The sequence below is a fragment of the Rhinopithecus roxellana genome, chromosome 1, assembly GCF_007565055.1.
Source record: "Rhinopithecus roxellana isolate Shanxi Qingling chromosome 1, ASM756505v1, whole genome shotgun sequence".
Classification (NCBI taxonomy): Eukaryota; Metazoa; Chordata; class Mammalia; order Primates; family Cercopithecidae; genus Rhinopithecus; species Rhinopithecus roxellana.
This window is the reverse complement of record NC_044549.1, coordinates 21531038-21544587: the sequence shown is the minus strand read 5'-3', so window position 1 is coordinate 21544587 and position 13550 is coordinate 21531038. Positions and strand designations below refer to the sequence as shown.

The 13550-nt window shown below is 36.9% G+C and overlaps 1 protein-coding gene across 21 annotated transcripts in view; it reads left to right on the top strand.

Moving 5' to 3' along the window:
• The window catches only part of ABI3BP (ABI family member 3 binding protein), a 260542-nt gene that overhangs the window by 66702 nt on the left and 180290 nt on the right, over nt 1-13550 (top strand). For all 21 annotated transcript variants that reach the window (XM_030940138.1, XM_030940197.1, XM_030940157.1 and 18 more), the window contains exon 2: nt 5462-5641. In XM_030940138.1, coding sequence (XP_030795998.1) covers nt 5462-5641 — 180 coding nt within the window. The remainder of the gene's footprint in view (nt 1-5461; nt 5642-13550) is intronic.

Below are 13550 nucleotides of genomic sequence, written 5' to 3'. Positions count from 1 at the left end.
ATTGGCCTATGTGTCTGTTTTTGTGCTAGTACCATGCCATTTTGGTTACTGTGGTCCTATCATATAGTTTGAAGGCAAGTAGTTTGATGCCTCTAGCTTTGTTCTTTTTGTTTAGAGTTGCTTTGGCTACTTGGGCTCTTTTGTCATTCATAGTTTGATAGAAAGAACACTGAATCTGTACATTGCTGTGGGCAGTATGGTCATTTTACCAATATTGATTCTTCCTATCCATGAGCATGAAATTTTTTCCATTTTTTGTGTCATCTTTGATTTCTTTCAGCAGTGTTTCGTAATTCTTGTTGTAGAGATCTTTTACCTCCACAGTTAGCTGTATTCCTAGGTAGTTTTTTCTTTTTGTGGCTATTGTGAATGGTATTGTATTCTTGATTTGGCCCTTTGTTTGGACATTATTGATATATAGAAATGCTACTAATTTTTGTCCATTGATTTTGTATCCTGAAACTTTGCTGAAGTTGTTTATCATTTCTAGTAGCCTTTGGGCAGAGACTACAGGATTTTCTAGGTACAGAATTATGTTATCTGCAGAGAAACAGTTTGACTTCCTCTCTTCCTATTTGTATGTCTTTTATTTCTTTCTCTTGCTTTCTCTTTCCTGATTGCTCTAGCTAAGACTTCCAGTACTATGTTGAATAGGAATGGTGAGAGTGGGCATCCCTGGCTTGTGCCAGTTCTCAGAGAAAATGCTTCCAGCTTTTGAATGTTCAGCATGATGTTGGCTGTGGGTTTGTCATAGATGGCTCTTATTATTTTGAGTTATGTTCCTTCAATGCCTAGTTTGTTGAGGAATTTTAACACAGAGAGATGTTGTATCAAAAGCCTTTTCTGCATTTATTGAGATGATCGTGCAGTTTTTGTTTTTAGTTCTGCTTATGTGATGAATCACATTTATTAAATTGCATGTGTTAAGCCAACCTTACATCTCAGAAATAAAGCCTACTTGATCATGGCAAATTAGCTTTTTGATGTGCAACTGGATTGATTTGCTAGTATTTTGTTGAGGATTTTTGCATCTATGTTCATCAGGGATATTGGCCTGAAGTTTTCTTTTTTTATTGTGTTTCTGCCAGGTTTTGGTATTAGAATGATACTGGCCTCATAGAATGAGTTATGGAGGAGTCCCTCCTCCTCAATTTTTTGGGGAATAATTTCAGTAGGATTGGTACCAGCTTATCTTTATAGGCAGAATTTGGATGTGAATCTCTCTGTCTCAGGGCCTTTTCAGGTTGGTAGGCTTTTTGTTACTGATTCAATTTTATAACTCGTTAATCTATTCAGGATTTCAATTTCTTCCTGGTTCAATCTTGGGAGGTTGTATGGTTCCAGTAATTTAACCATTTATTCTAGGTTTTCTAGTTTGTGTGCATAGAGGTATTTGTAATAGTCTCTGAGGGTTTTCTTGTATTTCTGTGGGATCAGTGGTAATGCCACCTTTGTCATTTCTGAGAAAGACTTTTTTTAAAAGAATTTCACAACACTCTTTGAAATATTAACAGATGCACTAAGGTGTTGCAAACAGAGGATTAGAACCCACCATCGTAGATCCAAGATTCTACTTTGCAAATATGCAGTTTTTTGTCTAAGACCTACTAGTGTTACTTTCCCAAAATGTTCACATTCTGTTTTTTTTCTCACTCCTGTTGACATATGCTTTGTTCCTCACATAAGGTGCAATAAAACGTTCTTCCAGTAGTCTTATTTCTCTGTACTCCTGGGCTCTTCTGGTGACATATATACCATTTTTACTTATAGATGTTGTACTAGCTAAGCTTGTATCTTGTGGTATTATTTTCTATAATCTCTACCTTAAGGCGCTCACCAGAGGTCTTTATACTAACTGTTGAAAGATAACTGTCATTATATGACTAGTATTCCAAACTATTAAACCAGAATTACACTAAAAATAAATGTATTATCAAAGATTAAACATTAGTGTAGAATGTACATAGGCATACCTCAAATTATTGGAGAAATTGTCCGAGAGTATAAAATGTCATTTAATACTCATCTAAACATTCATTCAAAGGAACACTTGAACTTATTTATACTGAATGAAAAAAAACTTGCTTAACTTTTTTGCTGACACTGAAAGGATCAATTTGATAATAACTGAGTAAGTCAAGGCATGTAGGCAAGGCAAACCAAAGATAGAGGGAATCCATACTGGGTGGACAACCTGAGCAAAGGTGTAGGGCCAAAGCCTCATATGCATTACAGAATGTGAGTGGATTGTAAGGGTCAAAAACAAATGAGAAATGTTGAAAAGTAATAAGAGAAGAAGTAATGCGTGGTAAGATGATGAAGACATTTGAGTTACTAGCTCTAAAAAAAGAACTCAGTGTTAAAATTAAGTTTGTGATGCTGTATTGAGATTTGTCTGTATTTTTCTTTTTCAGAACATTTTAAGTTTAGCTCAAGAGAGTAGTATGAACTGGAATTTCAGAAAAAGTAGAACAGCTAAATGCCAATTCATTTGAATAGTTATATGATGCCGATGTATTTGTGGATATACATTGTTAGCAAAAGGGAGAGGGACTGGAGTCATGAGAAGTCTTGTGCACAGGAGGTGGATTACTTCCACTTTGTTTGGAAAAATGGAACAACTTTCCTTGTTCTCATCTGATGTAGCCATCTTTTCCACTTTCCCATGGGAGAAATAATGTGATTCATCAGGCCAGAGTCCATGAGCAAAGGTCTAACGTGATGATGATGCCGTGACTCTTGGCTCTTTGTCAAATATGAATGCATCCTATGTATATGAAGATTTGTTCAATGCTCCTTCCCAGCTAAGCATTGGAAATAAGCTGGTTGTGTTTGGATTCGTTGTGAGACTTGATAGCCTTCTAAGGTAGCAGAATATGTGTTCGATTTACATTGGTTCCATTCTACTGAGCAGGATGAAGTAACGAGTTAATCTAGGCACATTATTAAAAAGGGAAAAAATGGACTTTGACAAAAATCTGTGTTTTATCTGAAGTATAAATCATCTCATCAAAACCTGGCAAAGTTCACACAAAACATTAGCAGTTGGCACCCCAACTTGAGCATTATGATCTGGGGTGTGGTCACTCCTTACTCTTTTGGACAGTTGCAAAGTTCTCAATGAAAAGGGAGCAGTGCAGTCCAGCCTAGCGAGAACCCAAGATCTAGTTTTGACCCTACTTTTAACGTACTGGGTGCCTCAATTTCCTCATTTGGAGGAATTATACCAGCTGATTTGTAAGGTCCCTTTTCAGATTTTGGATAGGTCACTCAGTATCTCTGGGTTTTAATTTCGCCACAGTGTAACAATAGCAGTCTGAGATTCAAGAAGTTTGTAAAAATGTCATCAAGTTCTTGGAAAGTAAAAAGTACTATGCACATACATTCAAACTATAGCCTTAGCTGCTGAGGTATGAATAATCCTCACAACCTGGTGTCCAAGAAAGGGTTATTTTTCTTTTTCCAAAGGCCTAATTGAATCATTTTCTGTGGTTATATTGAGGCTGTGCAGGCTGATTTTGGGTGGCATAGAATAAATTAAGTGTGATGATGCTGGGGAGCACATGCTGTACAAAAGTGATGATTGGTATTTGTACAGGCTAAGTCTTTGATTAATGAGAAATAGATTGTGAATTATTAAGTTGGTAAATTCAGTCTTTTCAATAGTCAAAATGTTTTTTAAATATTAAATCTTTGGAGAATAAAGAAGAAACATAATTCAGGTTCACAATCCTTTATCTAAAACCCCTGGGGCCAGACATGTTTTGGAATTCAGAAATTTGGAGAGGAGGGTTAGAAAATAACTAGGATGCCAAGATTATATATTATATAACTTCTTCAGTGGGGTCTTGATCAACACCATTTAACTGAACACATTCCTTCAATGAAACACATGAATAGTCACCCTAGTAGATTAAATAAAGATTGAATGGCCTCAGGATGGTTCTGACTGGGATGTGTTGCCAGATGAATCTGAGACAAACTTCCAAAAAAAAAAAAAAGACCAAAAAAAAACTACAAAGTTTTTTGATTTCTGAATCATGGCTAAAGAACTGTGGACCTGTATTAGTAAGCACTTGTTGAGCAATTACTATGTGCCAGCTTTAAGGTTGTGCCATTTACATTAACTGACTGATATGATTTGGCTCTATCTCAATCTCATGATGAATTGTAATCCCCAATGTTGGACGTAAGGCCTGGTGGGAGGTGATTGGATCACAAGGGTGGTTTCTAATGGTTTAGCACCCTCCCCCTAGTGCTGTCTTGTGATAGAGTTCACTATCACACAGATCTGGTTGTTTAAAAGTGTGTGGCACCTTCCCCTTCTCTCTCTTCTTCCTGCTCTGGCCATGTAAGACTTGCCTGCTTTCCTTTCACCTTCTGCCATGAAAGTTCCCTGAGGCCTCCCCAGCCATGCTTCCTGTACAGCCTTAGGAACCATGAGTCAATTAAACCTCTTTTCCTGATAAATTATGCCTTTTCAGATATTTCTTTATAGCAGTGCAACAACAGACTAATACACTAACCTTTGTAAATAACTCAGCAAGAAGGTAAATGTTATGTATCACTTAGAAACCAGGAAGATAAGGCTTGAGTATCTTCAGTGGGATGCCAGAGTCACAGAAGTGGGGTTTGAACCTGGTTCCTTCTGGCTGCAAAGGCAAAAGACAATGTGTTTCCTCACCGCTTGGTCAAGATCTTTGGTTAGCATAATTATTTGCCTCTGTTGCCTTAGTAGTTTAAAAATAAATGTCTTGAGAATTTGATTAAGCTCTCTCTTCTCATTCTTGACAGTCTCTCTGGGAAAGTTCATCCAGCTATCCCTTATAAGCTAATGACACCCAGATGGGTCTGTACCCCCATCCTGAGTATCACACTTAGAAATCCCACTCACTACTGGGCATCTCCATGTACTCCCAGATGTACTCCCAATCAAACTAATCATTTTTCTCCTCAACCATTCTCTGCCTTCCAGCAATCCCTATTCTACCATCTCAGTTACTCCTAAGACAAAAACATTTTTTCTTTGCTCCCTTTCCAACTCTGTCAATGAGTAAGACTTGTGGATGTGGCACTGGAAAGCCTCATAGAGGAGGCTGGGCATTTTTGAGCTGTAGTAATTCAATTTTACCAATAAGAAATTTCAGGTCCTTTCACCATACCCAGACAGTGTGTATAAAGCAAAGGTTCTGACCAACTTTGAATAGCCAAAATTCCATCTACCTGCCCAGTAATAAACTACTAAGTATTGAACGGTAAGATATACTTTTTATTCTAGGCTACTCTATGTTATTAAGCTTCATTTTGGGCATTTGGGGGTGTGTGCTGTGATACTGAGTAGCAAAGTAGACAACATGTTTTTCAAGAACAATTCCTCTAGTCACCAACACTTGCTGGGAATTTGGGTAGGATGCTAAAAAGGGGAAGTAACAGCCATTGGTGTTTTCATTCCCGTTGTTAGGTAAAAGGCCAAACCTGAAAGTTCACATCAATACCACAAGTGACTCCATCCTCTTGAAGTTCCTGCGTCCAAGTCCAAATGTAAAGCTTGAAGGTCTTCTCCTGGGATACGGCAGCAATGTATCACCAAACCAGTACTTCCCTCTTCCCGCTGAAGGGAAATTCACAGAGGCTATAGTTGGTAAGCTGTTTGGGTCTCGGGCTGGGAAGGAAAGGAGGCAAGAGGTGGTGGGTGTAACATGACCTACAAATCTTGATGTCAAGAACGATTTTTTCTGCATCCTTAGCTTAATCAAATGGTAGCATTACAAGACATCTTCATAATTTTTGCAACTCATAGCATAATTCTTTACGTTAAAAAAATTATTACATGCAGAAATAGTTATCTTCATTGTCCCTGGCCATATAACTCAAAAATTCACAAGGAAAAAAGTAGATGAAATGTCTGGGATTAAATCTCTGTATCGTATTTTATGTGGACTAGTTTTCCTTCCTGCTGTATCATACTTGTTTTGATAGTACAACTACAGCATTTTGAGTGTCTTTTCATGAAAAGCTACATTTAAAAAAGAAAGGAAATGTATTATATTTTTAAAAATTGAAGTATTTCAGAGAAAAAGATTAAAGTTTTTCTATGTATTATAAAATTTTATATTTCTTTAAAAATGTTTTAAATTATGTTAAAATGTAAATTGAGGATGTGGGTCACTTTTGAGCCTTCTCCATAAAAATTATTTGCAAATAAAACCATTTAAGAATGATTTTTTTAAAGCTTGGCACACATCAGTGGCTCACATCTGTAATCTCAGCACTTTGGGAGGCTGAGGTGGGCGGATCACTAGAGTCGAGGAGTTCTAGACAGCCTGGGCAACATGATGAAATCCCCTCTGTACAAAAAATACAAAAATTAACCAGGCATGGTAGTTCATGCCTTGTAGTCCCAGCTACTTGTAAGGCTAAAGTGGGAGGATCTCTTGAGCCTGGGGAGGTTGAAGCTGCAGTGAGCCGTGATAGCACTACTGCACTCCAGCCTGTACAACAGAGTGAGACTCTGTCTCATAAATAAATAAACAAATAAATATTTAAAGGATCCTCTATTGTTTTGAATACTTTTAAAGGCATTCTGGATAGTATAATATGAGGTTTATATTTTGTTCCACTGCTAGGATTATTGCTTAGGAGCTTTCCTATGAGTTTCAGAATTTTATCCTATAAATTCAATTAGTTTATATCAGCTCTGATGATATGCAGGGAAAGTTGAAGATGAATCTATTTTGTCCTGTAGCCTCTTGTTTCTCATGGAGATGTCCCTGTTGGACTTCAAAATCTGGCAACAGAGTAATATTGTTAATTATGTGTCTAAACTAGATTTTACATAAGAGAAACACTTTAAAGCAAATCTACTAGTTTGTTACCAAAAAACTGAGAAGTAAGCATTTCTGACAAATGTAACACTAACCTTGACCACAAAAACCATAAAGAAGTCTCCACTCTATTCACACTTTACTATAAAAAGTGACTGGAAGCTGTGTGTTTGCCCCCACACAAGTAGAAACAGATGACATATTACCCCCTTTTTTTCATTGAGCGTTAGGAGTAATATTTTATTTATGATAGATGTTTTTGTTATATAAAATGAGATTTTGGTCAGTTGTAAGTTCTTTTTCCATATGAGGTGAAAAATGTTCAATCTTAAAGTAATAGAAGTCAAATTACTACTGATAATACATTCAGAAAACTGAAGAAAACTTATTGCACAAATATTTTAACCTTTCACTGTATCAATAATGAAAGTTGATTAAACGGACTAGGAAGACTTTCATTTATTTATAGTATGTTCATTCTTTAAAGTTTTTTATTATGGGAAATTTCAGACAACCAAGGAAAGAGTATTAAAATGAACCTTTATATCTCAGCATGCAGCTTGAATATATATCACTGTTTTGCTAATCTTGTTCTGTGTACTCTTTAATACATACGGTATTCATTGCTTGGGTATTTAAAGCATAACCAGGTATCACATTTCTTTATCTAAACATGTTCAGTATGCATCTCTAACAGAGGAAACATATTTTTAATAACACTATGCCTTTATCACATTTTAACAATAATTCCATAATACCATTTTATACCTAGTCCATATTTAAATTTCTCTGGTGATCTTAAAAATGTCTTTTTAGGGTTGGTTTGTGTCAATCAGGATCCAAACAGCTCTATATGATATATTTGATTATGCCTCTTAAGTGTCTTTTATTCTGTAACAATCCTGTCTACCTTGTCTTTTTAAATGTCATTGATTTCTAGAGAAATTGGGTCATTTATCACAGAGAATGTCCATATTCTATATGATAGCATATGGAACTGGTTGCTTCCATTCTGTATTTTTTGAGCTGGCTCCTCCTATGCCCTGTATTTCCTATGAAGATGTAATTAGATCTAGAGGCTGTGTTAGGTTTGAATTTGGGGGAAGGAGGAAATGTAATACTTTATAGGTGGGACTATGTATTTCCTACTGATTCACAAAAAGAGGTGCATCATGGCTGCCTGTCCCATTTAGTGATCCTAAGACTGATGTGTTTGGGTGGCCTCAACCTGGTCTCTCACAATAAAATTCTCCATCAAATTTTCACCTAATGGTTTAGCCATTAGGTGAAATAGATCTTTTGATTGCCCAGATCTATTATTTTATTCAGGAGTTATAAATAGCAATTTTCTCATTCTATTATTCTTTCTCCCTATTTTAGCCAATGATAAAGAAGAAATTTCTCTTATCTGCTTTTTTATTTTCCATGGTTTTATTAGGTTGGTGCAAAAGTTATTGCAGTTTTTGCCATTACTTTCAATAAGAAAGGCAGGCTAAATTTTCATTGTTATAAGTCGATGCTCTGATTATTTCCAAAGATGACCAGTGACAGTGTTTGTTGGTTGGGTTTTTTTAGGGCTAATAAGAATGCGTTGATTTTTATATATTTAATGGGTTTTTATCTATATATCACTTATCTATACCTTATGATTCTTTTAGTCTAGCTGAAATATGCTTGATTATTTACTTTGGTTAACTATAATGCTGAAAACTTCTTAAAGTTAAGCTTATGTCTTATTCTTTGGTTATTCTTATCAAAATAATTTACAGTAAGTAGATAGGCACTAAACATTTGTGCCACAGAACTGAATAGACTTCAGTCTGTGTAGAATATTTAGGTTAGAAGAGGACATGAGAGATTGTTTAATCTAAGTCCCGTCATCAGGAAAGTAGCTGTTGAAGTCATTTAGGGCAGATAAAATAGTTAGGTCACCGTGCATCTCAAAGAACCTAGGGACAAAGATTCCACAACTCCTAGAAGGCTATTCCAATTATTATTTTTAAAACTCTTACCTCATATTGTAGATCAATATGTTCTTTTTATTAATTCCTTTTCTAGTATTCTAGTGGAAATGAAAAAACATTCCTCGTACATATTTCCTTTTCCATATTTCCTTAAGCCAAGAAATTTGTGTGCTTCTGCTTTTATTACTTCAAAAATGAACTTTTATTCCAGGTTAAATGTTATTTTTTGATTGTTTAAATTGGTTATTTATAGTCTTCCGTGACTGTGTTTGCATTAATTGCTCCTAATTGATTAAGCAGCCATACATTAGTTTCCTGCTGCTGCTAAAACAAATTACTACAAATTTGGTGGCTTCAAGCATTATAGATTTATTATCTTGCAGTTGTAGGTCAGAAATCCAACATGGATCTCACTGAGCTAAAATCAAGGTGTGGGCAGAGCTGCATTCCTTTCTAGAGGCTCTCAGGGGAGAATCTGGTTTTATGTCTTTTCCAGCTTTTAGAGGCTACTGCATTTCTCTTCCACCTCAAAGTCAACAACAGTGGGTCAAGCCCACATCACATCACATCACAATCACATCACAATCACATCCCATCACATCACAATCACATCCCATCACATCACAATCACATCACATCATTACATGACAATCACATCCCATCACAATAACATCACAATCACATCACAATCACAATCACATCACATCACCACATCACATCACATCACAATCACATCACATCACAATCACATCACATCACATCAACACATCACAATCACATCACATCATCACATCACATCATCACATCACATCACAATCACATCACATCATCACATCACATCACAATCACATCACAACACAATCACATCACATCACATCACAACATCACATCACAATCACATCACATCACATCATCACAATCTCATCACATCATCACATCACAATCACATCACATCACATCATCACATCACATCACAATCACATCACATCATCACATCATCATATAACATCACATCACAATCACATCACAACACAATCACATCATCACATCACATCACATCACAACATCATATCACATCATCACATCACAATCACATCACAACATCACATCACAGTCACATCACAGTCACATCACAATCACATCACATCACAATCACATCACATCATCACATCACATCATCAGATCACAACATCACATCACATCACAATCACATCGCATCACATCATCACATCACATCACATCACAATCACAGCACATCATCACATCACATCACATCACATCACAATCACATCACATCATCACATCACATCATCACATAACATCACATCACAATCACATCACAACACAATCACATCACATCACATCACAACATCACATCACATCACATCCACATCATATCACAGTCACATCACAATCACATCACATCACCACATCACATCACATCACAATCACATCACAACACAATCACATCACATCACAATCACATCACCACATCACATCACAATTACATCACAACACAATCACATCACATCATCACATCACAATCACATCAAATCACAATCACATCACATCACATCACAATCACATCACATCACAGTCACATCACAATCACATCACATCACCACATCACATCACATCACAATCACATCACAACACAATCACATCACATCATCACATCACATCATCACATCAAAATCACATCACAATCACATCACCACATCACATCACAATCACATCACAACACAATCACATCACATCATCCCATCACATCATCACATCACAATCACATCACATCACATCAAAATCACATCACATCATATCACATCACATCACAATCACATCACATCACATCATCACATCACAATCACATCACATCACATCACATCACATCATCACATCACAATCACATCACATCACAATCACATCATCACATCACATCACATCACAATCACATCACATCACATCACAATCACATCACATCATCACATCACATCACATCACAATCAGATCACATCACCACATCACATCACATCACATCATATCACAATCACATCACATCACATCACATCACATCATCACATCACAATCGCATCACCACATCACATCATCACATCACAATCACATCACATCACAATCACATCACCATCACATCGCATCATCACATCACATCACATCATCACAATCACATCACATCACAATCACATCACAATCACATCACATCACAATCACATCACAATCACATCACAGTCACATCACATCATATCATCACATCACATCACATCACAATCACATCACAATCACATTACAATCACATCACATCATCTCATCACAATCACATCACAATCACATCACATCACAATCACATCACAATCACATCACATCACAATCACATCACAATCACGTCACATCATCACATCACATCATCACATCACAATCACATCATCACATCACAATCACATCACAGTCACATCACATCACATCACATCATCACATCACAGCACAATCATATCACATCATCACAATCACATCACAATCACATCACAATCACATCATCACAACACAATCACATCACATCATCACATCACAATCACATCACAATCACATCATCACAACACAATCACATCATCACATCACAATCACATCACAATCACAATCACATCATCACAATCACATCGCATCATCACATCACATCGCATCATCACATCACATCACATCATCACAATCACATCACATCACAATCACATCACAATCACATCACAATCACATCATCACAACACAATCACATCACATCATCACATCACAATCACATCACAATCACATCATCACAACACAATCACATCACATCATCACATCACAATCACATCACAATCACAATCACATCATCACAATCACATCGCATCATCACATCACATCGCATCATCACATCACATCACATCATCACAATCACATCACATCACAATCACATCACAATCACATCACATCACAATCGCATCACAATCACATCACAGTCACATCACATCATATCATCACATCACATCACATCACAATCACATCACAATCACATTACAATCACATCACATCATCTCATCACAATCACATCACAATCACATCACATCACAATCACATCATCACATCACAATCACATCACAGTCACATCACATCACATCACATCATCACATCACAGCACAATCATATCACATCATCACAATCACATCACCTCATCACAGCACATCATCTCATGACAATCACATCACAATCACATCACAATCACATCATCACAACACAATCACATCACATCATCACATCACAATCACATCACAATCACATCATCACAACACAATCACATCACATCATCACATCACAATCACATCACAATCACAATCACATCATCACAATCACATCACATCATCACATCGCAATCACATCACAATCACATTACATCACATCACATCATCTCATCACAATCACATCATCTCATCACAATCACATCACATCACATCACATCATCACATCACATCACAATCACATCACAATCACATCACATCATCTCATCACAATCACATCAGATCACATCACAATCACATCACAATCACATCATCACATCACAATCACATCACATCACATCACAATCACATCACATCATCACATCACATCATCACATCACAATCACATCACCATCACCATCACCATCACATTACCCTGGCCTCCTTTCCTGCTTTCCTCTTCTACTTTTTTTGTTTTGTTTTGTTTTGTTTTGTTTTGTTTTGTTTTGTTTTGTTTTGTTTTGTTTTGAGACAGAGTCTCGCTTTGTCTCCCAGGCTGGAATGCATGGCGTGATCTCGGCTCACTGCAAGCTCCGCCTCCCGGGTTCACGCCATTCTCCTGCCTCAGCCTCGGAGTAGCTTTGACTACAGGCACCCGCCACCACGCCCGGCTAATTTTGTTGCATTTTTAGTAGAGACAGGGTTTCACTGTGTTAGCCAGGATGGTCTCAATCTCCTGACCTCGTGATCTCACCCGCCTCAGCCTCCCAAAGTGCTGAGATTACAGGTGTGAGCCACCACACCCAGCCTCCTCTTCTACTTTTAAAGGCCCTTGTGATTGCAGTAAGTACATCTGGATAATCCAGGATACTTTCCCTATTTTAAAATCAGCTGATTAGCAATTGTAATTCCATCTGCAACCTCAATTCTCCCTTGTCTCGCAACCTAACATCTTCACAGGTTCTGGGGATTAGGATATAAACAAGCTTTGTTGGAGCATTATCCTGTCTGCCACAAGCTGTATGTTTAAAATTTGCATCTCTATTCATTTCCCTTTCTGATATCACTTTACTGTGCAATAAATCTCAACTCTGCTCATCTGTAATAGGTATATTTTTCACAGATATGCTGTGGCGGTTTAGTGTATTTGTAACTGTAAAGTGATGAATTGAAGTCCCTTGAGTGCAAAGTGCTATACAAGAGCAAAGAATCTTTATTTCTTCATGGGGGGAAAAAAAAAAGCATCACTTACAGCTCCTGCTCTTACTTTCTTTTGTAATAAGGTAGTGGTATGTTTTTCAGTTGCATGGAACTACACCCAAACACAGTGAATTACCCTCAGTTTCAAAACAAATATTAAGTACAGCCTTGTCTGACACATTTCATTTGTTTAATGATATGTTTACCATCATTTTTCATTTTACCATTGAATTGAGAAGCTGTTGATTATTCAGAAATATTCAAGCTAACATTTAGTGACCTGAGGACTAGCACGTCCA